At 43.6% G+C, this 26,464-nt stretch overlaps 1 protein-coding gene across 2 annotated transcripts in view; it reads right to left on the bottom strand.

Moving 5' to 3' along the window:
* Positions 1-26,464, bottom strand: part of NUP58 (nucleoporin 58) — a 353,742-nt gene that overhangs the window by 272,995 nt on the left and 54,283 nt on the right. For both annotated transcript variants that reach the window (XM_085621608.1, XM_085621609.1), the window contains exons 4-5: positions 4,614-4,766; positions 4,091-4,216 (exon numbers count right to left, since the gene is read on the bottom strand). In XM_085621608.1, the coding sequence (XP_085477734.1) occupies positions 4,091-4,216; positions 4,614-4,766 (279 nt within the window). The remainder of the gene's footprint in view (positions 1-4,090; positions 4,217-4,613; positions 4,767-26,464) is intronic.

The raw sequence follows: 26,464 nt of genomic DNA, 5'->3' as shown, positions 1-26,464 counted from the left end.
CTCAAAACACAAAATAAATATGGATAAATACGGATAAGATGGTCAAACAACAAATATGTACAAATACAGACAAATAAATTAATAAATGCCATATAATCGGGATCCCTACTCATAATGGAAACAATAGGGGTCAGTAGTGCTGGCTCACGTGGAGGGAACGAGACACAGAAGAAGAAGCCTGCAAACTTCTGAGTACAACTATACATACGCAGGAACTTACAACCAGGATGACCAACTAAACGGATTTCAAGAGGGACAGCAAGCAGGAGAGTTACCTATTTTTGGGTTCAGTTAAAAGGGTCTTTAATCATAACTACAGACCATCATCCACCAATAAACAGAAGGGTCTTGCCTGGTCACGGGGATGGTAGTCACCCTTTATTACACCCTTTATAAAAAAAATTGCTAGCTTGGATGGATTTCTACTGTCAAATAAGTCTATATTTGGCCGGTGATCAAAACATCAAAAAAAATACATCTCTCCTCAGGAGTCTAGTTACAAAGGTCCTCTGAACAGAAAAACAAAGTTGACAAGAATGACGACTGGAGTTTTGGGTTTGGACCTCTCATTATCCAGCTTATTCTCTATTGAAGCCTCACTGCCTGGTTGTGGGTGGGAAATTCATCCTCCTTCAAGGTAAGCCCAGGAACCTAGCAGGGCTGTCCACTATGCCTCTTTTCTTTACAGCCTCAACAGAGCCACTGGCGATTGGACGCCCATGCAACCAAATGAGCTGGTGAATCCATCTTCTGGGTGGTTTATGCGGTTTCTCTTTACGCGGACATTCTTCTCCTTTATCTAAAGGACTACCAAGTTCCAACACCTGAAATAGAACAACTCATTGCAGTCTCCTTGTTAACGGGCTGAAGTCCTGTGTCTTTTTTATGTCCCGAATACCCATCTGGATCTGGGAGGAGGCACCTTATGTCGGATGGGCACATTTTGCTACATTGGCCTAAGAGTTTGCCTCTCTGACTGATATCCCGGGTGGTAACCTGACCACGGCAGGGATTTCCCTTTCCTCCCAAATAGCATTCTGTAAACCTTCCACTTTCTTTACTATTTTTAAAAACTGATGCAGGCTCTGCCTTCCTCATTTTTCTAAGATCTAAGTAAACTGTTAGGAGAGCTCATTTTGGATGCAGGAAAGAGGAGTGGCATTTGCGAAATTTGCCTTTCCAGCAATGCAAGAGTACTTGGAGCCTTCCGGTTACAACTATGCTATCCAGCAGCTCAACTTCTATGGCAGAGTAGTTGGCTCTCGAGCCCTTCCCTCAAAGATATAGCCACGCAAGCAACAACATTAAGAATGGAGAACCTGAATACCCTACTACTCAAAAACTCCTGCCACTCTCACCCTCTTCAGAGTAGCGCTCCAGTATTATTATGAGCACTGGGTCCTACAAAGATCACTCCTTACACCCTGCCAATTCCCCTACTGCGCCTGCCTACCTCTAGCGATTCAATTACCTCATCACCCCTTACCCACTTGCACAAGTCCAATATAGCGATCGTGGGTGAACTCTTCAACAAAGGCCACTTAATTTCCTTCACAGAACTTATGGATAATCACGGCATCCATAGGGATCTGTACCAATTATAGAACACTGTCCAGCGCACCCTACTTGGCTCTGGCCCATTACGAATTCTCCCCTTAACTGCACCCATTTACTCAAGCCATATACACAATGGGTCTCGGGGGCAGACATATCTTACAGTTCGAAAGGGCCCCAAGTATCACAAGCTTACCCTATGTTACCTCTATTAAGAGGCAGATAAGAGGAACAGCCTTTCATGACAAACTGTCCCAAGCACTCAAATGACCCCATTCAATATCACGCAACACTAACTTTAAGATGATAGAATACTGCATACTGCACAAAGCATATCTTCCTCCCCTGAGGCGATCAATAGATGTTCACCACAAGCAGCATCCTCATGACAACGTTGCTCTGCCCAAGTAGCTGACTTCACGCACATATTTGAGCTGCCTCTCACATCCGGCCATACTGGACCTATATTATTAATCTACTGACCTCCATCACAGCTAAACCCATTCCCCTTCACTGCCCCTCAACAGCACTGGAGATATACAAACAATTCAAAAAAGATCACACAACCATTTGACTGGCTATCTTGGCACTGCTTCTAGCTAAATTAGCATTTGCTTTCCAATCAAATGTCGGAATCCCACTTCCCCCATTGCTATCTTGTTCCAGACCCTTTTAAATGGGCCACTGCTGAGAGCACTGCACTACGTAGAGAAGAGTATAGGAGGTCTTAGGAAATGCCGCCACTACAAATCGGGGCTCCCTACTTCAGCAATTGAAAGAGACATGGTTTGAGACAGGTCCTCTTTGAGATCGTAACATCAAGTCATTCCACAAAGCTGGTCTCACATCTTAATCAACAGGCATCACCTAAGATCTCAGAAATTCATTCCATTATTTGGACTGCCCCAGATGCCACTTTCACCAATGCAAAAAGAACTATTGATGGACAGAATGCAGAACAATGTCATACATTCACCCCAGTGCAGAGATCTGGACCTAAATCCATCGTTTTTTTGCTCACCATGCCATTCCAGTTTGGACCTAGCCATATGCAAATCAGTCTTGACCCTGCACCCAATGAGAACAGTCCAGCCCGAACTGCTAGGCCAGGTCCTCCAGGGCCAATTTCACCAACAGTTCAATTTCCTATACTGCTATGCTTCCTTCACTCCCAAGTTACTCTGTGCCTGCTTGGCTCAAAGATCCCTCTACCCCTCCTCTCCTTCATACCGTCCCTCTTTCATCCTCCCATTGCCACATTCAGCACTTCAAATAGTTAATTTGTTATTGACCATGAAGATGATAATGAATCTGCCCGGTCCAAGAAACTACAGACTTCTACATAAGAGTTTGCATAGATAGATAAGAAATGATGTAGTGTTATTTACCAACAGTAGCTTCCATTTGGACTCTTGCTCAGTCTATATTAACACAGTTATCCATAACACTTGTAATGAGTACAACTAATGGTAAATGTAATAGAATATACAATGTTCTATATTGTTCAAAAGATACAAAAGCAAATCAAGTTGAAATTTAAAATATATTGTTGACTTGCAAGATGAAATGAGGTAACTTTCAATCCTATAGCACAACATTTGTACTTAATTCTCATCCCTGAAATTGTGGATTTAGTCTCTTGTAGAACTGCACGTCAAGGTTATCTACAAACACCTCAGCTGTGGCAACTGCCTTCAGTAAAATAAGACAAATTCCCCTAAATAAACTAGAACCATTATTGCTTAAGTGTCCCTTCTCGGCAAAATAAAATGCCAAACTCCCAACAATCAACTTAAAGTTACCTGTCCAGTGCTTGCTTAGCCCAACAAGATCAGACAAACCCTTCTCATTTGCCTACTCAATCAACTCGACCACCAACAAATCACTATCACATCCAGTAACACAGTAAACATCACTCCATCCACCCTGTGATTCAATGGATCTCTTTGAGAGCCATCATTCTTACATAAGGATCATAATGTCGGACAGGAACCCAAAGTCAAATGACAAACCTTGACCGGACTAGAAAGCATACAGAAGAGAAGTAAAAAGTAAAATCTGAACAAGCGCTCTCATTTGTACCTGTAGCGACTGGAGATAAAAGGAGACTCTTCACCAATTCGTCAAAGAACTATAACGTAGGTCTTCAGAAAACACACCTATCCTATTTGAAGGCACTGGTATTGAAATAAGACTCCCCTGAAGCCCTCTATACCACAAGGATGTTACATATACATCTTTCTCTAAAAACATTTCAGTGTTGCAGCGTGCTGCGTTTTTTTTTTTTTATCCTTGCTTTTTTTTCCAGCAGAGGTGTGCTTTATTAAAACAGTGAGCACCATCAAACAATTATCTTGCAGCTGCATGACAGGCCAGATGTCAGAAAGTGTTTAATAAACTCAACATATCTCAATGATGAGCTGACCACAAGAAAACATAAGAAACAAAACAATTTCAACAAACCAGGGCACTGCAAACGCAATCCACCCAGGAGTAACACTGCAAATGCTTAAAAGGAAGTGAACATAAAACTTACCTGTTCCTGCAATACTAGAATTCTGAAAAAGGGAGGTCCCTAAACTTGGTTGAGTTCCTCCAAGATTGAGTCCTGCTGCAGTAGTTGTAGCTGTACCTGGTGTACTACCCAAGTTTAAAACAAAACCTGAAAAAATATATACTAAGAACATTAACCAAACATCAATAGCTCACTCGCAACTTATCAAAATATTGCATTGTTTGTTGAGACCATGTAAATCTATAACAATGATTCAAAAGAAGGTGGTGTCGAGCATATGCCAACAGTAGGGAAGCACAAGGGCCCAGCAATTAGGATGCAATAAAGAAGAACTTTGACTCAGCACAGACAATGAGGGCAACGTGCAAACAGTAGAGAGCAAGGTAAATGCAAAGGAGCAGTAAAGCATTGTAATATAAGTAAGGTGCAGACCAGTCCCTGGCAGAACATCACAAAGAAGCTGCAGCAAAGGTTCAGCAAACAAAACAGACAAAGCAGAAACGAACTAGTTATGCATGTTTAATTCATTTTGTACTGTTCTCACCTGTTGCTGGAGTGGAAGTCAAAGTTGATGCAAGAGAGAGGCCGCCTCCTGAGGTAGATGCTACTGGCAAAGCAAATGGGGTGGCAGATCCTGCAGGTTTATTGAACCCTAGACTGAGGCCTGTTGTAGTTGCAGAAGTAGTGGCAGGTGTGCCTGAAGCAAAACAAAAATAAAATAACTTGTGTAGCTAGAGCAGATACACAAAAGACAAAAAAAAAATATATGCTATAGGCAACCATAATGATAATGAAGATACAGGATGACCAGTTTTTTCATCTTTTGTTTTTAATCTATGAAGGGGTTATGAAGCACACTCCCGTTCTATTGCATTATATGTTAGCACAGCAAGTCTCTGGGATGTTTTGGTCAGTTTTATACTTACAAAACGTGTCTGGAAGCCCTGCTGGCCTACAAAATAGACCATACTACAACAAACGAATAAAAATAAATTGTGAACAAGTTGGCAGACACAGTTGGAGAACATACAATGAAAGGGTCACCATATATTGACTGGTTTATGAAAATGGCCAGAATGTATTCATTACTCAAATATGTCAAAATGCTGGGCAAAACAGGTATTTTCCCTGTAAATTGGATCAACAAAAGGTTTACATTTTTTAAATATGCATCTTCTAAGCTTTCCACAACATGAGACAAAGCAATAGGTCTTGGCTTTTTGGAATAAGTGCTCAACTTTTCTGATTTTTATGCATTCTGCACCCTTACATTTCGTTGCAAAGCATAGGGAAAAAATAGATCAATTCAAAAAGTTTTAGATTTCTAAATACTTGATCAAATTCGGTGATCACGTAGATATTAGTAGTCTATATTGCCAAAAACTCCCTCACCAATACTGATCATAAAAAACAAACATTGAAAAGAAAACTAGTTCTGTGGCAGATGTTTGCACTTATGACAACAGTGCCTCTCTGCAGTACAAGGTAGCAGATACTTCATTAGACCAAACTACCTTCTCAGACCATAGTACACACACTTAGGTTCCAGCGGGAAGTCACAAACTAAGGATATGGAGGGAACAAGGAGGATGAATCACAACATGTTAAATGACAGTGATATTAGCAACCTGAGAAATAAAACAACCATTTGCAATGCAATAGGTCTCGCATTTGCGAGATCTTGAGCTATTGGCATTGTAAATGACAATGCCTTTTATGTATGTGTTTAAAAAACCTGCAATAATAAAAGGCATTGTCAATACCAATAGGTCAAATGTTTAAAAATGCTAGACTTAGTGCGTTGCATATGCTTGTTTATGTGGTGTGCAGACAAGCTCCTTCCCACCTCCAACTGTAATGCTTAAGTTTCCCCAGCGTGACTCGGAACAACACGAGAAAAAGTACAGACAGCTCCTCCTCCACAGGACTCACTGAAAAATGCCACTGTAATAAAGAGGAGCATCGCTGCTGCAACCATTGTCCTGTGCTGGCCATGGCAAGGCAAGCTGCTGCCAGTAATCACAGCAGAGCAGAGGGGGAGGCCAGTGTGTGAGGGGAGGCGAGCCAAGCTTCCGCTGAAGAGCGCAGCGGACCCGAAGTCGGCAAGTGTGCGCTAGTAAAGCTGCCTTGTTCTCCAGACACGCCTCCAATGCCTGCTGGGGACTGTCCAAGCAGTCATAACCAATGAGGCGTGAAAAATATAGTGCGGCCATGTTGAAGCTGCGTTCACGGCACAGGGGAAATTCTATGCAAAAAAAAAAAAAAGAGCCAAACAAACGAAATATTCGTCAGAATTTAAGGGGACACGTACAAGGGGAAGTCACCACAAAGTGAAACACACACCCAAAGGCAGGCAAAAGAGCAACCTTTTACCAATAAGACATAAGGAATTCAGAAACGCAAACAATCTGGTACAAATGGCAAATGGTGGGCGAGGCCTAAGCGCCCCGCCCAGGTACAGCATGCCTCGCAGAGCAGCGCATGCGCTGCTAGGCTCAATCTAAAAACTTTCTTCAGGCTAATGAGACAGATCATGGATAGAGGGATCAATTGGGATATCTCCAAGGGTGAAAATAGGGTGGGTGACAGTCCACAAGAAACCGACCTGGAGACACAACAAAAGGAGACTGTCACAAAGAGTGTAAAAAGGTTATTGGCCTTGAGTGACCTTCTACAGACTGGATCATGCAAATCACTAGCCTGTAATTTCCAATTAGGGATAGCCGTTCTGGTTTTCCCTCGCCGAATTATAATCAAGAGGGGACTATGATCAACCACCCCAAATTTTATCCTGCTCACTCAATTAGGGTGTGCAGGTGCAGCATGCTAAAAATATCTAGTCTCACATGGACTGCACAGTCTCCAAAAGTCTTCTATTCTCAGTAAACTGAACAATCACGCAGCATTCTAGTATCTTGTACCACTGGTGAATAAGTGGGATGGGCTAACTAAACCCACACCATATACACTGTTAATTCTCTCTATAATCCTGGCCATACATGCAAATGATTCCAGACCTCGACAGCCTGTCCCCTAAGTGGCTTGGTCTTACTTAGAAGCATAAACAATACCCAAAAGAACCTCGTCCCAATCTAGTCCAACACTAACTAGGACAAGACTGCTCTGGCTACCTAGATGTACTTGATTTGTCACAAAAGGCACAACTGGCATCCCTTGGCTTTGGCTGAAAATAGTGAAAAACAAATGACCTCACAATCGTGTCTTTAATTTATTTTCTTTCAGGGTTAAATAAATTTCCTGCAGAAAGACAATTTGCTCTCCCACCATCTTTAAGTATAAGTGAATATCGGACAATTTCCTTTGCGCTACCAACTGGCCTGATGTCCCAGGTAAGGAATGTGTATTTAAAAAGGAATGTCATGCAATTCTAAAAGAAATCTGGGCACAGAGCAATTCTGCAGCTCCTCAGTAACCTCACCCATTGACTTAGTCCTCTTCAGACAGACATTTAGCAAGTTACTAGCACATACTGAACAGAAACATGACAGACCAAACACAAGCAATCTCCAAATGACCCCTAGCAGGCAACATGCTCAAGTCCAGTAACAATATAAACATAACAACTAAATTTCCAATCTCCGGAACACAGATACAGGAGTGAAAGCGGAGTAAACTACTCATTCTAGTCTTAGACAGGTACTCCCTATAACTCCAACAACTTCCACGTTTATCAACAGCCGCCAGAAGGGAAGCCTGCCATTGTGCTAGGCTTGCCCTGTGCTGATCGTAAATTACCTAAATAAGGAAGATTGCATATACAAAGTCATTTGCAAACTTTAATGTGTCCTTAGGCAAGCTAACGTCCTCATGGATTGATCAGAGTCTGATCCAGCATCCGTGAAATTCAATACTGAACAAGTTAACTCTTTTCATGACTATTTCTCTTGGCATGCACTCACTGCTGCAACGATGGGATTCTAGATTTCCACCTCCTCATCGGCTGCTGGTGATGGGAGAAGGCCCCTCTCTGACCTCCCACCATCCTGAACACCCAGGTTCCATGTTCCTCTGAACTTTTCCACATCTTTGTAAAGTAGAGCACCTTCAGACAGAGCATCACCTTCGGCTTTATTTGGGACAGGGGCCAGCATCTCAGACCCTTCTCTTTCAGTTCACGTTTCACAGACAAGGACAGGGAAACAGGAGAATGCTGCAAAATTCCAAACACACACCTTAAGAAAAAGTATTTCTTCTACAGACTTCAGAAACCTATTCAAGCACGTGTTTTCCTAACTTGACAAAGGGAATGCTAGATCAGCAGGCCTTCCTAAATCAGTAACTGCACCTTTCAGCATCAGTAAAGCAGCAAGCCTGATCAAATGCAAAGGGAATCTGACCACATCTCATCTACACTGAAAGATCTCCACTGCCTATTGTTCAAGGCGTCTCTCAATTACAAAATAGCCTGCATAACCCACAAAGTTGCCCACTCAAATCTTCCACAACATAAAGATAAAAGTATGAACCACTGGAGAGAAAGGCAAGAAGAAAATGCTGCCTCCTGTTGGGAATCCCTGAAACAAAGAAAAGCAAGACACCAAACCAGGCCTTCTCTTGTCTCTACACTGTGGAACTGAGAGAGATGGCGCTCTTTAATATTTCTGTTTTGCTCTTCTGTAGCGTTTAAATTAACTTATTCCTGGGACAAGCATGTTTATTTAGTTTAGCTGAGTGCAGCTGTGTTCAAGGAAAGGTTAGCTGAATAACGTGCTGAAGGAAAAGCTTTGGACAGTAGAATGTTCTTCTTCCCGTTCAATGATCACTAATGGAAAGCATTTCTCTTTCACTTGGTTTTCTAAACTGTCACCAGGACCTGGTAGCCAGTAAGGAAGCGGACGCTGCACAGAACTTTCCATAAGCTAAGTTATGAACACTAAAAACTCCCCATTGTGTTGTCCAAGTCAGCAAATAATGGTTTGTTTAAAGCGTAACCAGGCATAGTGAGAAAGGCAACCAATCAACTATTGTTAATGATAAATAGCAAGTTATCTGAAATCTTCATGCTACAGCCGCATATCTCAAGGACCTATATTTTATCAGGCCTTGAGAAATCTACTCGCCCACTCGCTATGGCGAGTCAGATATTATCAGGGCAAGCTAGATTAAGGGCCTACTCACCCATTCTGGCGAGCTGACAAAGAACAGGTGTTCTGTTCATTCAGAAAGTGAAAGAGCAATAAGAACAAGTAACTTACCTTCGGTAACGCTTAGAGACTATCTAGCTGCAGATTCCTTACCTTTGAATTTCCCAGGCGTCAGGCTGGATCCGGAAACTTTTGCTGAGCAATACCCCTAGTGACGTCGGGTGGCTCCATTCAGCTCTGCGTGACTTCGTTGGCGTCTGTTATGACGTCGCGGTGCCTACATAGGCGCCACCCAGGTGCACGGACGTCAGTACTTTTCGTTTTTTCCACGCCAGAAGCGCAGAGCCACATAGTGACTGACGTAACGTGGGCCCTGAAAGAGGAGTAACCCTAGACCTACAACATCAGTCCGCAAAGCGGGGAGGCATCAGTGGGGCTGTAAGGAATCTGCAGCTAGATAGAGTCTCTACCAGATAAGGCGTTACCGTAGGTAAGTAACTTGTTCATCTGATAGACTTCTAGCTGCAGATCCTGTACCTTTGAATCAGATACCCAGGCCATACTATCCCAGCGGTGGGTTGCGGACTCATGAGCTAGACTAAAAAGTCTTGCAGGACTGAGCGGGCAAAGTGCCCTTCCTTGCCCACCTGACCATCAAGGCAATAATGTTTTGCGAACGTGTGCAATGATGCCCATGTCGCTTCCTGACAGATGTCTTGGACTGGGACACCCTGTGCCAAGGCCGTAGTTGCAGCCTTTCCCCTGGTGGAATGGGCCCTAAATCTTGCAGGGGACTGCTTCTTTGCCAAGGCATAACAGCTTTTAATGCAAAGAACAACCCAGCAAGAGATGGTTCTTTTCTGCACTACCTTTCCCCTCTTTGCTCCCCCAGACTCCACAAAGAGTTGGTCATCCACCCAGAACTCTTTTGTGCGGTCAAGGTAGAACAACAACGCTCTTTTTGGGTCCAGATGGGGGAGACGCTCCTCTTCCTTAGAGGGATGTGGAGGAGCAAATAAGGTAGGCAAAGAATTGGAGTGACCCAGATGGAATGGGGTCACAACCTTTGGTAAGAATGATGCCCTAGAGCGAAGCACCACCTTTCCAGAAAGGACACAAGGCGAGCTGGATAACACCTGCAATTCACTCACCCTCTGGGCCGATGTAAACACCAATAAGAAAGCTGTTTTGATGGTCAACAGCCGGAAGGGACAATTGTGCAAAGGCTCGAAGGAAGCCCACATCAAATAAGTGAGGACCAAATTATGGTCCCATTGAGGCATAACAAAGGGTGTAGGTGGAAATAAATGAACCAACCCTTTCAGATAACCCTTAGGAGTTCCCAAAGCAGAGCCCTGCTGGGAAAGGGTACAAATGAACAAAAGGATAGTAGAAAGAGGAGCAGAAAGAGGGTCAATAGACCTTTCTGTACAGTATAATACAAACTTCTGCCAACGGCAGGCTTATACCGACTTAGGGGAGGGCCGCCTGGCCACCAGAATAACTTTACAGACTTTGGGAGGAAGGTCAAAAGCCATCATCTGCCGCAGATTAATCTCCACGCATGGAGACGCAGAGTTGACAGACTGGGGTGGAGAACCCTCCCCTGCTGCTGCGACAGAAGATCCTCCCGAAGAGGCAGCCTGATCGGAGGATCAACACTCATGCTCAGAAGCTCTGGCTACCAGACTCTCCGTGCTCAGTCCGGTGCCACAAGGATGACTTGGGCCCAATCGCTCCTGACCTTCTGTAGAACCCAGAGCAGGAGTGGTATGGGTGGAAAGGCGTACAACAGGCCTGAGCTCCACTCCCGACTAAGCGCGTCGCCAAGCGATAGCCGCCTTGGAAACTCCAGGGCACAGGACTGCTGACATTGCGCGTTTTCAGGGGAGGAAAACAAATCTAACCAAGGTTCTCTCCTGGTTGATAGAGACCTTGCGCCACCTCCGACTGGAAACACCATTTGTGATCCTGAAGGCATCGATGGCGGAGATCGAGCACTCTGGCGTTCAGAGAACCTGCCAATTGTTGAACCACCAGTTGAACCACCAGTGTTATGCCCTGATGTTCCAGCCATGCCCAGACGCAGGGCCTCTCGACAAGGGGTCCACAACGCCACCACGCCTTGCTTGTTACGGTATCACATGGCGGTGGTGTTGTCCGTTAACACCTGCACCAGCTTTCCCTTGACAGAGGGAAGAAATGCTTTCAATGCCAACGAATCACTCGGAGCTCCAACAAGTTTATGTGGAGCCCCGTATCCGCCAGAGACTAGTGACCACCTGATCTACGCCTCTCCCATATTGCCGCTCCATCCCAGAAGAGACGCATAAGTCACCATGCGAAATCTGGTTGGGGAAGGGAGAGAGATGTCTGCCGTTGATCAAATTGCAGTTCGTTAACCACCACTGCAGATCCTTCGCAGTTCCTTCCGAGATCTGAACCACGTCGGTGAGATTTCCCTGGTGCTGTGCCCATTGGAACTTCAAGTCCCACTGCAGAGCCTCCACCTAGTGTGTTTTACCAACAGGATGCAGGAGGCCATGAGACACAACAGCCTGAGAGTCAACCTCACCCGAAATCCAGGATGGAGGCTGAAATATCGTAATCATAACCTGAATATCCTGGACTCGCTGCTCAGGAGGATAAGCCTGAAATGCACTGTGGCCACGACAGCCCCAATGAAAGGAAGCGTCTGAGAAGGAGTCAGGTGTGACTTCGGCACGTTTATAGAGAACCCCAGCGAATGCAGGAGGTCCGCCGTAGTCTGAAGGTGGGAGAAGTCCCGGGAACAGCAAGATTCATTATCTTTATACCACATGGAACAAGATTGACTTATTCTCTGTTACTAAAGATTTTGCAAATGTTGAGAGAGCCTTGACATATGGTATTCAAAGATAGAACAGGTATCGAAATTAGGAAATCTGACCTGAAAAGACCTTGATACTTTGTTTTCCATAGTTATACCTTCAGAATTGTGGGTTCAAGTTAAAACGGATCAAAGGGTGCAGCGGTCAAAGGAAAAGCCAGATAGACAAGACAATGGTTCCATTTCCCAGGACACCATGGATCTGCCATAAAAGGTTCTAGAATGTCTCAATGAATTGGTACCTTGTAAACGTATTGCTTGGAATACAATTATTTCAGGTAGTTCAAAAGAAGGGATAAATCCGTTCATTGCGATTATGAAAAGATAAAAAAAGGTCTTTAAAGCCGATAGTGGGATGGATATAGATGACCCTAGCTTTACTTCTTGTAAGAAACAGGCTCTATATATACTGAACCAAAGTGAGGTACAGTGTGTCTAGAGTCCAAGAGTCTCTGGAGGTTTGGCAGAGGTTAAAGTTAGATAGAACCTTACTCTCTAAAGTGGTAGCTTGGTCGAGCAGTAAGGCAGTATCAGAGGACAGTGTAAAGCATTTGATGTACACACTCAAGCAACAAATGGTGTCACACACTCAAGAACTGAATTCTAGGCCAATTGTTTTGAATAAAAAAAATATATACGGTTTTATTTCTAGAACTAAGCAAGCCTGGTACAGGTAAGCATATAAATACTTTGCAGTAGTAATTGACTTGTATGAACACAGTTCAGAATTGCAGTATAACTTGTACTGGTTTTGGTTACAGGTTTATGAAAGCAGTTTGCAACACATTGCAGGTATACAACATTCAATTGAATGGGCTTTTTAAGTAAAATGCAGTTAATTACTTTTCAGATTACTTTTCTAACCACAGGACTGGATCCAAGATTCAGCCCTGGGACATTTCCTGAAAACAGGTGAGTATATGCGTTTTGGTTAAAGGTATGATTTTTAAAGAATATTATTGTATTTCAAAAGTTGACACTTCAAAACTTTTTCACATAGAATCACCAATGTTATCCTATGGGAGGAAATTCACTTAGCAGGTAAGTTAGGTTATCGTTACTTTTTCTTACTCCGTGCTGGATCCTGGATTCACCACTGGGACATTTCCTGAAACCAGTTGAGAAAATGTGCTTTGGTTAATCGGCTGATTTTTAAGGAATATTTGCAGTTTGACATTTTGAAACTTTTTGAGAGAAAAAATGTCCATGTTATCCTATGAGGAAAAATGAGTTGTCGGTTTCAAGGTAATTAATCGGTCTTTTGAGTTAGGGTACAGGGGTTAGACTCAGGGGTCTCCCAGGGTCAGTGATGCACTGTTTCACCCCCAGTGGCACTAGGGCAGCCGGGTGCAGAGTGTTGGGGCCCAATTTTATCCTACTGAGGATAGGGGGGCTCCGGTTGGTGGCGGCTGGCAAGCAGACCATGGGGTTGTGGGAGCAAAGTTCTAAGGGTTAAGCTCAGGGCAAGTTGGGGACCAAGTTAGCACCAAATGGGCACCCTCAGCTGCGTTAGGGCAGCCGGGTGCAGGGTGCTGTTTTGAGGTCGGGTGCCCTGTTGATGTCAATGGAGATTTTCGGTTTCAGGGTGCTGTTTTGAGGTCGGGTGCCCTGTTGATTTCAATGGAAATTTTCGGTTTTGGTTTTCAGCTGCAGGCTCGGTCCAGGAAGACTTCCGGGAGAAACCAACAGCTGGGCAGGTAAGTTGGAGGTCTCGGGGACGTAGGTGCACCTCGGGTTCTTTTCTCCAGGGCGCAGGGGTGTCTTGAGGACGGATTCCACCTTACCGGGCCACTCGCGGGTGGGGTCTCTGTGCAGAGGCTGCAGGCGACGTCGGGGAGTCCTAGACGGGTCAACCCACGGTGGGCTCGGACTCTGGAGCGCTGGGGAACCTCGCTGGGACCAGTGGGCAACTCGAACTCGGGCCGTTGGCGACAGGTGCAGTGGTAGTTCCAGGCGTCGGGTATCTTTGTTCTCAGCAGGCTCAGAGTCTGTTTAGGGAGTTTCTTTTGAACAGGGCTGCTGTTCACAGGAGATCCGGTCTTTGTTGAAGGCAGTCAGTCCTCCCAGGGGTTCTGGAGGTTGCTAGCTGCAGGACAAGACTATTTTTGGCGCAGGATCTCAGGAAACTGCACACGAGCCGGTAAGGCTGGGGCCAAGTCAGTTGTTCTCTGTAGTCTCCTCTGCTGGGCGTCTCCTTTCGTCCTTTTTAGGTCTTGCCTGGCATTAGCAGCACACAGCGCTGCTCTCGCCATGCGAGGGTTTTTGTAATCAATTCAACATGTGCAGGTGTATGGAGGGACAAAGATGGCGTCGGGCTGTCCATATGCACGTGCACATGTTGAATAGATTACAGCCACACCGCGCTTGTTTTAATTAGCAGGGCACTGGATTGCTTTCACAGAATAATGCAAGCACGCGCCGGTCAACAGTTTTGCTCGAACAAAAACACACTCTTCTCTGTCGTTCTGGGAAAATACGATACTAAGTTGCAGATAGGAAATTATGTTTCAAACGCTTCACCAGTTTTCGCATTTTGACCTCACTGATACAACACTCCTCAGACCGGGTCTGTTAATCACTCTGACCTAGTCTCCGATATTACAGCGTGGCTCCTGCAGCCGACAGCAATGCCCGGCAATCTGCAGACGGGTTCAACCCCGCAGACTCTCTGCTAATGGATGAAGAGGCCAACGCACGAGACTGAACTGTGGAAGGGCGAAGCACGTGCGGCCTGTGATGGGTGCTTGACAGGGAGCAGTTATAAGTCACGTAACGACCTCTGTTGTGCTTGTGTACCATTCTAGCGTTCTTTATTAGTGAGAACCTAACCGGCATTGCATTAGGAAAAAGGGTTAGAGATGACGTTAATGCACACCCTCGGTTAGTCTTCGGTCTGGTGTTTGTTATTCAAGAACTTTTGCATTTACAAAAATTACTTAAATTATATATTTTCCATCTATACAGGGCTTCAAGTGGGCCGGGTCCTGCCGGTATTTCTAACCAGCATTGAAAATGCAATAGGTCTCGCCTTTGATTAAGTTAAAGCCATTTGCTTTGCTAATGGTATTGCATAGCAAAGCAAATGGCTTTAACTTAATGAAAGGCGAGACCTATTGCATTTTTAATGCTTGTTCTTCTTAGGTTGCGGGAATCAGAATCGGAGGAAGGAAGGTTCAGGGTGACCCTAAATACTAAATTTAGGGGCGTTACAGGTAGGTAAAGGGCAGGGACCAATGCGTCCCTACCCGGGGGTGGGTACACCCCCTATTCTGCCACTCTCCAGTGGGAGGGGGGGGCAGGAGCCTGTCCCTGGTTGGCTGGGCCCCCCCCCCCCCCATCCTCAATATGGCGGGGACTCAAGGTTGTGCTTCACCTCGCCTCCCCCACCTTAGGGGTGGAGTTGGCAGAGGTGGGCACACCTCTCTTCCTCACTTGTTTTTCCCGCCGGTTCTCCTGTCCAAAGTGGGGGGTAGAACCAGTGGGGACCAGTTGCTGAAAGCAGCAAATGGTCTGGAGAGGCTCACAAAGGTGGCATGCCTTTGAAGCTTCTCCTTCGTGAACCCTGCCCATCCTGGGGGAGGATGCTTGGCACCTCGTCCCAGGATGTACATTGTTTCAGGCCTCAGAGAGCAGCAGGCTCCCGACCCAGGGGTCCAGAAACATTTTTGGTGGTGGCAGCCTGCGCAGCCACTCAGTCAGGTCACTGGTAGTTGGTAGTTTTTAGGGGGCATCTCTAAGATGCCCTCTGTGGTGCATTTTACATTGAATTCCACACTGGCATCAGCAACATGAAGTGCCCAGAATTCCACAGTACCATATTTCACAGGAGTAAGAGATGGAATAGGGAGTCTTAGTCCAAACAAAAGTGAGTGTCTGTAATTACCAGATTCGCTCGGTGCGCAAATGAAGTAAGGCCCACTCAAAGCCAGACTAGAGGTGTCTTGTACAAGATCTTCGCGAGATTAACAAGACAGTCCAGCCCAGATTTCCTGTGGTGCCAACCCCAATACCATTTTTACTACCTGCGCCAACTTATTTTTCAGCCATAGATTTGACAAATGCTTTCTTTTCCTTTCCCCATGCAACTCAATAGTCAATATTTATTTTCCTTTAAGTTTTTCTTGGACACAGACTCCTCAAGCGTATACAGAGCATCCTTATATTTATTCACAAATATTAAAAGCAGACCTTGATCAACATGTTCTGGACCCCGAAGTGGCATTGATCAAATATGTATTTGATCTTCTTATAGCAGCTGATATGGAAGAACAGTGTACGTGGGCCACTATAAATATGCTCAGCTTCTTAGCATCCAATGGTCAGAAAGAATCCTCTATGACATTACAGTTTTGTAGAAAGCAGGTGTCCTATATGGGCCACCTGATTTCTAAAGGGGAGAGGAAAGTATTACTGCAATAATGCAACACCCTGCTCCCACGACACAACATGAAGTACGTTCCTTTCTAGGAATGAGAGGGTATTGCAGGCTGCAGATACCAAATTTTCCCTCATTTCCAAACCTTAACAAGACCGGACACAAGAATGTTACTGACCATGTCCTCTGGATGCAGATACATCAGGAAAGTTTTCACACAATAAAAACAGGCTCGCTGTGGGTCTCCAGCATTGGGGTTTCCAGATTACACTAAAGAGTTCCACCTCTTTACACATGAGCCAAAAGGATGTGCCCTAGCAGTACTCACACAGGAACATGGCCGTATTAAGAGACCCTGTGCATTTGTCTGCAAAATTAGACCCTGTAAATAATATACGTTAGAGGGCCCCTGAGAAGCTAAATGGTAGGGGAGGAGAGCAGGGGAAAAATCAACATAAGAAATAACAAGACCTCCCCCATATATTTTTTTAATCGGTAATAACTCCCACAAATAATTAATGCCTCATTCGATCACAAAGCCATAGAGAAATAACTTTTTAAACAATTTTATTTTTATATAAGCAAATGTATAAAAAAGAGACTAATACCATGAACAAAGTTACAATATATTGCACTGACAAAATGCCAAGTCACGCCCACAGAGAACAATGATGTAACCAACAATTTTTTTATATATACAAATATCACAAAATGAACTTCATATATCACAATACTACATGTGAGACACATACAAAAAACAACATAAAGACAAGCCACCTAAAAAGAAAAGAAAACAAATTTCAATAGTAACACAAGTTATTCATATCAATAATAAAAACAACGCAAGCGCTGACGCGCGTTTCGGAGTGGACCAAAGAGTCCACTAGATCCTTCGTCAGGGCGCAAAAAAAGATAAGTAGAACAGTGATCTATGTTCTCATCAAGGGAGTCTTTTTAGTACATTAAGACCACGTGGAAAACAGGGCTTAGAAACAGGGCTTCTTGGCAACCCAGAGCATACTCAGACGGCTTCCACTGAGTAGAAGAGTAGCTATCACGGACCAATTAGTTAGGACAAAAAAGTAACAGAGCCAGTAAAAAAGATACTCCTAGGGGACAGCTTCGACAGAGACTGCAGATAACGAAGATATAAAGAGGTAGAATATGGAACAATAGTAGATCCTGGATGGAATACAAGCAAGCCTATCTCTTAAACGGAACTGAATAAAGTAGCAAATGTTCAATGATCGTCACTTGAAAGGGATCAAAGAAATCCAAATAGGTGCAGCTGCCCCACAAACTGATAAGGTACGAGCAAGAACTCTTGTAATTGGAGTAAAAATGGCTTAGTTGCGTGGTAAATGAAATGCGGTCATCGCCTCAAAGATTAGGTCAGTTTACATACGGATGCCGACCAATTTGTGGAAGGTACGCAGTTTGTAAACGAACGAAAAAACGGCCCGATCACGGATCCTGTAGCCAGAGCACTTCCCAAATGTCTGAGAGCAGCAGCCTCGGTAAAACAAACTGACAGTTTGGCTTTGGAAAATAGATTGAATGTATATGTTCCTCATTCGGCTGATACACTGCTAAATAAAACACATATGCAGCATTTAACTAATCGTAGATTGACTAGGTATGACCTGATTCTATTGTCGGCTGACAATACTACTACTTTAGATTGCTGTACTTATTTGAACCCAGCCACATTGATGCCTTTGCCTGTGGAAGATCAAAGATAAAACTGCACAATTGTAATTTGGTAGCAGAGCAACAAACTAAAGGCAGAAATATGTCCAACAAGTTTTTATTGAATGAGATGAAGATTTATGGGTGGATAGGGCACGTTTTAAACTACCCACAGGAGAAACTAGATGAGCTTACGCTATAACTATATTGCAAAATGTAGAGACAACACAAGACTAATATCACGATTGTCAGCCCAAGAAGCAGAAATAATAGCCCTCACCCGAGTGTGTGAATTAAGTGCAGATTTGACAGAGAACATCCATACTGTCAGCCAATAAGCCTTTGGGGTCGTGCACGATTTTGGAAGGCTTTGGGTGGAAAGAGGATTGCTGACATCTAGCGGTACAAAAATGAAACATAGTACTTTAATTGTGTACCTGCTTAGTACATTGGCTCTTCCCAAGACTTTAGCAACTATTAAATGTTCTGCCCATCAGAAAGCAACAAATGATGCAAGTAGGGATAACAATTTTTCTTAACTACTAAACCTACTGCCTTAGTTGAGACAAGTACTATGTTTGTGGCTCAACCAGAACAAACGTTACAAGCAGAATGCAATAGAAGCATGGATCCCCATTTGTAACAAGAGAATGCAATTGATTAAGAAAAGGCTGAATGGCAAAAGGAGGGTACCATTTAAGGGATTTGGTTAGCATCTTACAGAATTATTTGGTTGCCTAATGCTTTGGTGTATAATCTGGCCCTTACTATTTATGGTCCTGCACGTTGGGGACACAATGCATGTTTAGATATTTTTCACAATTTTGGCATAATAACTTTTTAAAAGATGCAGACACCATCTGTAATAACGTTATCACATGTGGACTGTTTAACAGCAGTAAGGGAACACCCACAACATCAGGACACTTTCCAGCTCCTGAGGTGCCTTTTGTACATTTACAAATGGATTTGTTGAGTTCCCGCCCTCACACAAATTTAAGTATGCACTGGTGGTGGTCTGTAGGTTGTCTGGCTGGACTGAGGCCTACACTACGAAGAACGATGCACAAACAGTGGCTAAGTTTTTGCTGAAGTAACGGATCCCAAGATTCGGTGTCCCATACAGGATTTCGTCAGATAACTGTCCACACTGAATAAAGTGGTGGAGTGGGTATGTAAGGCACTGGCAATAAAAGGAAAAGTTCCACTCTTTGTACCATCCTCAGGCAGCAGGCACAGTGTGTCTCTCATATTCCCTCTCTCTCATATTCCCTCTCTCTCATATTCCCTCTCTCTCATATTCCCTCTCTCTCATATTCCCTCTCTCTCATATTCCCTCTCTCTCATATTCCCTCTCTCTCATATTCCCTCTCTCTCATATTCCCTCTCTCTCATATTCCCTCTCTCTCATATTCCCTCTCTCTCATATTCCCTCTCTCTCATATTCCCTCTCTCTCATATTCCCTCTCTCTCATATTCCCTCTCTCTCATATTCCCTCTCTCTCTCATATTCCCTCTCTCTCTCATTCCCTCTCTCTCTCATTCCCTCTCTCTCTCATTCCCTCTCTCTCATTCCCTCTCTCTCTCATTCCCTCTCTCTCTCATTCCCTCTCTCTCTCATTCCCTCTCTCTCTCATTCCCTCTCTCTCTCATTCCCTCTCTCTCTCATTCCCTCTCTCTCTCATTCCCTCTCTCTCTCATTCCCTCTCTCTCTCATTCCCTCTCTCTCTCATTCCCTCTCTCTCTCATTCCCTCTCTCTCTCATTCCTTCTCTCTCTCTCTCATTCTCTCTCTCATTCCTCTCTCTCTCTCATTTCTCTCTCTCATTTCTCTCTCTCATTTCGCTCTCATTCGCTCTCATTCGCTCTCATTCGCTCTCTCTCTCATTCGCTCTCTCTCTCTTATTCGCTCTCTATACATACATACATATATATATATACACACACACACACACACATACACACACACACACACACACACACACATACACTGAACTGACTTCGGTAGATGCACTGCCTATAGCACTTCTAAGTATGCATAGTTCTCCTAATGCCACCACTAAATTGAGCCCACATGAGATTGTGACTGCCAAATTGATGGTGACATGGGATGGGGGCTCGGCAAGGAAATGCTATTGTGCATATTGATGATGCAACACCGTCTATTACATTGCCCAGACTAAAAGACAGAATCTTTTGTTGTACAATCAGGTTATAGTTTCCCTGCCCACATCGTCTAGAACTGAAGGACACAGTCTCCAATCCAAAGACTGGTAGTTCACTAAGAACTTACAACGAAACAAATGTCTTCAGCAGAGGTGGAAGGAACCCACTTCCTTTTGGTTACTAACACAGCTGTGAAATGCCAAGGAGATAAAAACTGATGTACGCAAGCCACATGCCTTCACTGACTTGTCAAGGACAGAGCACATATAAGATCTAAAGCAAGCGGCGCATACTAACTTGCGCCCAAGACCTACAACACTATCTTCTGAGTCCAACCAACAGTTTTGAAAGACTAGACTCCGAGCCGCCCACATGGTCGTAACCTCTGGAGGCCTTGTGATTGTGAAGAATGTGGTGAACAGAGGAAACAAAATATTCAAAACCAAGTGTTTTGTTAAAACTTACTAAAAAGTTTTGAATACAAGGATATACAATTATGGAGAGATATACGAGGGAGCGCATAAATAGGCTATTAAGTTAACCATCTCTTGTTATGAACGTTATTGTTCTGCTGGGTTTGGCCCTTTTCTTGCAACTGCGATATATTAATTAATGGCCCCTACTGTAAACAGGAAGCTGAAATTATACCAAATGTTGCCTCTGCAATAGATTTGCACCAGTATCATCATGCCGAGTATAGGGACAATGTTGCAATACAAATGATGAATGCATACCATAAGAAAATGAATGTTTCAGAATGCTGGATATGTATGCAGATGACTGCAGAGTTGAAAAAGGGTTCCCATTGGTTAAATGCCCTCTACTATTTAACGCATCATGCTATCCATTTTGGTTTTTATTTAAGAGCCTTATGTTTGGGACAGATCAGAAACAAATGAGACCATCCACAATAATATAATTATCAGAATATAATAAAGTTTACTACACATTCTGGTTGTATGAATTGGCTAGATCAGGAAATAAGGAAGAAGAATGCTAAATAATAAATACAAGACATTGTTTTGAAATTAAAGGGGAGCATCTGTTTAGTGGACGAAGGAAGAGAAGTAGGAGATCGTGAATGTGAACATTACTATAACATAATAACACCACCTCTTCATTGGGCTACCCCTTGTATCTAGAAAACCAAGTGTATTTTAAATGTGGGGGAAAAGGGCAAACACTTGGTTGACAAAAGACTGGGGAGGTTGCTGTTACATAGGATGGGTATTCCCTACCATACAACATCAGACACAAAAACACTTATGAAAACCTACATAGGTAAACCCTAATATCATACTTAGGGGAAAGAGAAGAATAGACCAAACAGATACAGCAGCACAAGAAGCCAATGACTTCAGAAAAGGGAAAATACCAATGCTGCGAGTAGCCCTTAACTCCAGACAAATAAGACAATTGGGTAGATTACTGGAGGGAACGATTAATGGAGCCTCAGCAGCATTGGTAAACCTAAACGGTAGAAATGGTTGCTATGAGGACGGTGTTTCTACAAAACAGGTTGGTTTTAGACCTTTTAGCTGAGAAGGGTAGAGTCTGTAGGATGATTAAAGCGAAATGTTACCTTTACATTCCAGATAATGCACCAAGTGTGAAAAAAGAATTTGAAAATCTGCAGGATTTGGGCATCAAGGCATGAGGCAACCAAAAGAACTTTTTTTTGATTTGGGGTCCTTCTTTGGGTCTTGGGGTTCATGGTTACTGAAACAACTATTTATTTACTTGGAAATATTTGCAACAGTATGTATTCTCATAAATTTATTACCTGCATGTACCTCCGCATGCATCCCTAAGCCTGGTGTTATTGCAAGTAAAGTTATGGTGTCCAGATAAACCCCTTTAGGCATGAAATTATGCAGATGATGCCAATAAAGATAGATAGAGTAAATGCCCGTGTAAAAAGGGCATTTAAAGGGAGGATTGAGAGACCGTCCTTTTTAATATTGGTTTTTTTCTCTCTTCTATATCCTTTACATAAACTTATTCCTGGGACAAATAAGTTTATCTAGTTTAGCTGAGTGCCGCTGGGTTCATGGAACAGTTAGCTGAATTACGTACATAAGAAGAAGCTTTGCCAGCAGAATGTTTTCCTTCCTGTTCAAAGATCAGTAAAGGAAAGCATTTATCTTTCTCTTAGTTTTGTAAACGGCCACCAGGGCCTGGGCGCCGCCAAGGAAGTTGTCACTGCATAGATATTCTCATAAGGTTAGTTAAGAATATCACAAACTTTCCCATTGTAGTGTCATGGTCAGTGAATACTGGTTGGCTTAAAGAGTACACAGACATTTTGAGAAAGAGGAAACCAATCAACTATTGTTCATGATAAAGGGCAGGCTGTATGAAATCTTCCTGCTACAACTGCATTTCTCAGGGACCTTTGTGTTTTATTATCATTTTTTGTTGAGATCATGGTTTTCACTATTTTCTTTGTGCCTACAAATGTATATAAGTGGAGTAATTTGTAAGCTTAAGCAGACTCTGTGGCGAATGAGATACGCCACTGCTGCAGAAACAGAATAAAATGATACTGGAGATTCCCTATGCCTGATTTGAAGACTTCTGCTTTAATAGAACCAGCTACTTCAGAATATTTGAATCAATCACAGGCTCCTAACCTTAAGGACGAAACGTACAAACTCTCTTTCTCAAGATCCACCTATCAGACTAATATACTGCCCTCTTAATTTTCACAATTCTCTATTATTGTTAAGGCACATTCAAAACAGTCATGGGACTATTTTTTTACAGTATGTGTTTCTAGTACCCTTTAAAGCTCTTCCCTACCTTTCCAACTAAACCCACACAACATAAGCACACATTATAAATAAATACCAAAGGGCATTTGAGATACAACTGCAGACAGAACAATCATAGCACAAATGAGACTTACTGTTTACAGCTGTTAAGATCGCAAGAAGCGACAGGAAAACGTTTTCCATAAATTCCTATTACAGTGGCAATATACATCAGATTAGCTACAATAACAGTATGCAACGAACGTCAGACTGCTGCTGGCAGGAGTATGGGGATGAACACAGTGATACATGAATTTTGGAGATGTCAAACTTCCCTGAATCGGAGGGAGGGGGAATAATTGGTTACAGTGACAGAAGGCATATGGCATTAATACATCCAGGACCCACAAAGTGGTATTTATGAATGATCCTTAAAAGCAGCGTTTTCTGCAAATGAAAGGCTGCGAGTAAACAGCACAGGAACAACTAGTTTCAAGGTAACTAACTGCTGCTGTAAGATGAGTGACAACTGAAGCACCATTACTGAAGATGCACATACGCTGGCACCGGTTAAGATATTGAAAAGAAAAAAGCTGCAGCCGGAGACAAGCTGCTGAATCTGAAAGTGGGGGGAAGCATACTGCAATTGAGAAGTTCCATTCAACCTTTAGGTACTGCAGAAACGCATTATCGACCTTAAAATGAGTCAGCCACTCACATCACTTTAAAGTGGGCAACGAAAGAACGGAAACACAGCTATGAGAGGACCAGCCATTGAGGTATGCTCAAGTGTACTGAAATTATCCACTTGCTTCGTTTTCACATTACTATGGATTCACCACCTGTTGCATAGTTTGAAGATTTCAAAAAAAGAAATAGGTTTTCAACTAAAATAGAGCAACGCAAGCAACATGGTGCAGGGGCAGATCCTTAGAAAACGTTAACTATTTAGCTGTGGATTGCTATATTCAGGTGTTAAACTGATAGTAATAAGTTGAACCATTTGCCCAGAAGATATTGATGTATGTGTAAAAATAATAAATAGTTCTGCCACGGACAGCGCTGCATAATCTGCCTATTCTGGTCACATAGTTTAGTCAACCCTGCAGAAATATTTGGTCCTCCATTGCTGCACAATTACAGTGGCCATGGTTATAGCTCTGGGAAAGTGTAAAGATTCCAGTAAAGGTGCTAGTAACTGTCCCCAATATGGATTTAGGGTGAGAGGAGGGGTGTAAAAATAGCTGGGGAACAATTTGTTATTTTGCACTTTTGAAAACACAATAAAAGCATTAATACCAAAAAGATGGCAAGCACATTAGAAGACTGCTCCAGATGTCTGTGCGGATAATTAAAATAGGGTAAAAACGAGCAAGTCTTAGGAGAGCAAAGTCACAGAAGGTCAATGAGGGGACACGGAGAAGAGGTGAGAAGGTGAAAAGCAAAGTATACATGTCAGTTTTGAGCTGGTGGGAGCAAAGGAGAATTCCTACTATGAAGGGGGGGGGGGGGGGGGGAGGGAGCAGGCGAATGTGCACGTCACAGTACCATGGACTACCACAGATGAATATTAAGGTGTGCAGCCCACCCTCACCGTTTAAAAAGGGGATAGAATAGCTGGAGGGCACAGGGATGAGTAAACAGCACAATTGACAAAACAGTATCACAAAGGAAAATTCCACCCATGAGAAAAGTCGGGACTTACCCGAAAAAAGAAAAAAAAATATTTAAGGCCTTTTATACTGTGCCATTTTAGACATACCCATACAGACAATAATTGGCAAAGCCAATATGTTTCGCTTAAGTGATATCTATTGGCTTTGCCAATGTTTTTCAACAAGTTACATAGTAGCACAAGCTGCTGTGCAACATGACCTAAAATAAAAAAATTAAGCGCTACAAAGCACTCAATTCTGGCAGCGTCATATTGCTTTATTATTATTTTTTTTTTTTTACTTTAAGCAATGTTGGCTGTAAAATATGTTAAACAAAACACTATATAGTGATCACGCCTTTGGGGCAGCTGGGTACGGCGTATCACCGCTGTGCACAGAGCATTAAATTACACCAGGGGTGGCGTGTATGCAATTGGAATAAAAACATGCAGAAAACAGTAGTCAAAGTCTAGATGCGCAAGAGCACACAGTATAGCCATTGCTCACACAATTGCATGTATGGGAGGGCTGGTGGTGATGGTGGGTGGGAGATTTGTTTTTCATTGCAAGAGATTTCACAAGCACAGAGTAAGAGCTGTACAGTTGAAACTTAAATGAAAAAGTCAACTCTCTTGCTGCTTTTCAGTCATGTCTTCTGTCTGGCTGCAGTTGCACGTTCTAAGCTACCAGTGCAAATACAAACTTCTCAAATCCAGTAAGGTTAGAAACTGGAGAAGCTTGCGTTTAGGCAACAATGCAATTTTAACATTATGGTTATTTTTACCCCACGGGTCTAGTTAATTAATTTCCCAGTTAGTGAGTTGACAATTAATAGAACCCCAAGTGTGATTTTCCAGCTAATCCTTCCTTTCTTTATTGATAGTGGTTTTTAGGTCTCGCCTGATCCAGCGCTTGCGCTGATCTGGCCAAGACATTTTGTATACAGGCTTTTCAAAGTGCTGCCGTGGCCTAAAGCTACAGTGCACGTGAACGTGCACGCGCGCAGCGCCATGCGGCTTTCCTCCGTAGCGATCGTAATCACGATCACTTTCATTTCGCGGCCGCGTCACTTGCCCTTTGCTCCCCGTATACCTCTTTCTTTTGGTTCTCCCGAGGATCGCCTGAAAACACAGCCACTTGTTTAAGTTGCCTCTCCTGGCTTCAGCTCACCCTTGCTCCAGCCGCCCTCACCACCCCTTTCCCAGTCTTGGAGCGCGCATGTACGGTAGCAGGACCACACCGAATGCATTTCCAATGCTTGTTTTTACCGTCTCAGTTAACATACAATGCGACGCTCGGGGGCAGCAGTGTTGAAAAGCTGTTGCCGACAAGCTATCTCTGCCTGAGGATCGGCTTGTTTTCATTTGCTGGGTGAATGTGAGCGACTTCGTTTTCTCTGAGAGCAGGCAGGCGAGGTTTGTTGGACATGGAAGAGATACTGGTCTCATTTTTCGTATATTGATCATACATTGATGGCGTGGTGATTTTATTGAGGCAAACAAGGTTATGTAAACGCAGCAGAATCCTCTACCTCACGCACAGGCCCGCCCCGAGCCCCCCAGCTCTCTCTTCTAGCAACAGGTAGGCAGGTACAAAAAAGCCTGTGCAAACACGCTCCCTGCTAAGGCCAAACCCACCGCCCAACCCCCAGCAGAAGGAAGCCTGACGCGCCCCCACCTCGCACATAGCCCTGCACTCGCGGATCGCAGAGCTGAGGCTGCGGGGCTCACTGCTCGCCGTGGCCCTCCAGAATAGTTATCAATCTGGTGCATTTCTCAAGTTCA

The sequence above is a fragment of the Triturus cristatus genome, chromosome 8 (genome assembly GCF_964204655.1).
Source record: "Triturus cristatus chromosome 8, aTriCri1.1, whole genome shotgun sequence".
NCBI classification, from domain to species: domain Eukaryota; kingdom Metazoa; phylum Chordata; class Amphibia; order Caudata; family Salamandridae; genus Triturus; species Triturus cristatus.
The sequence above is the reverse complement of the archived record's forward strand: the minus strand, read 5'-3'. Positions and strand labels throughout refer to the sequence as shown.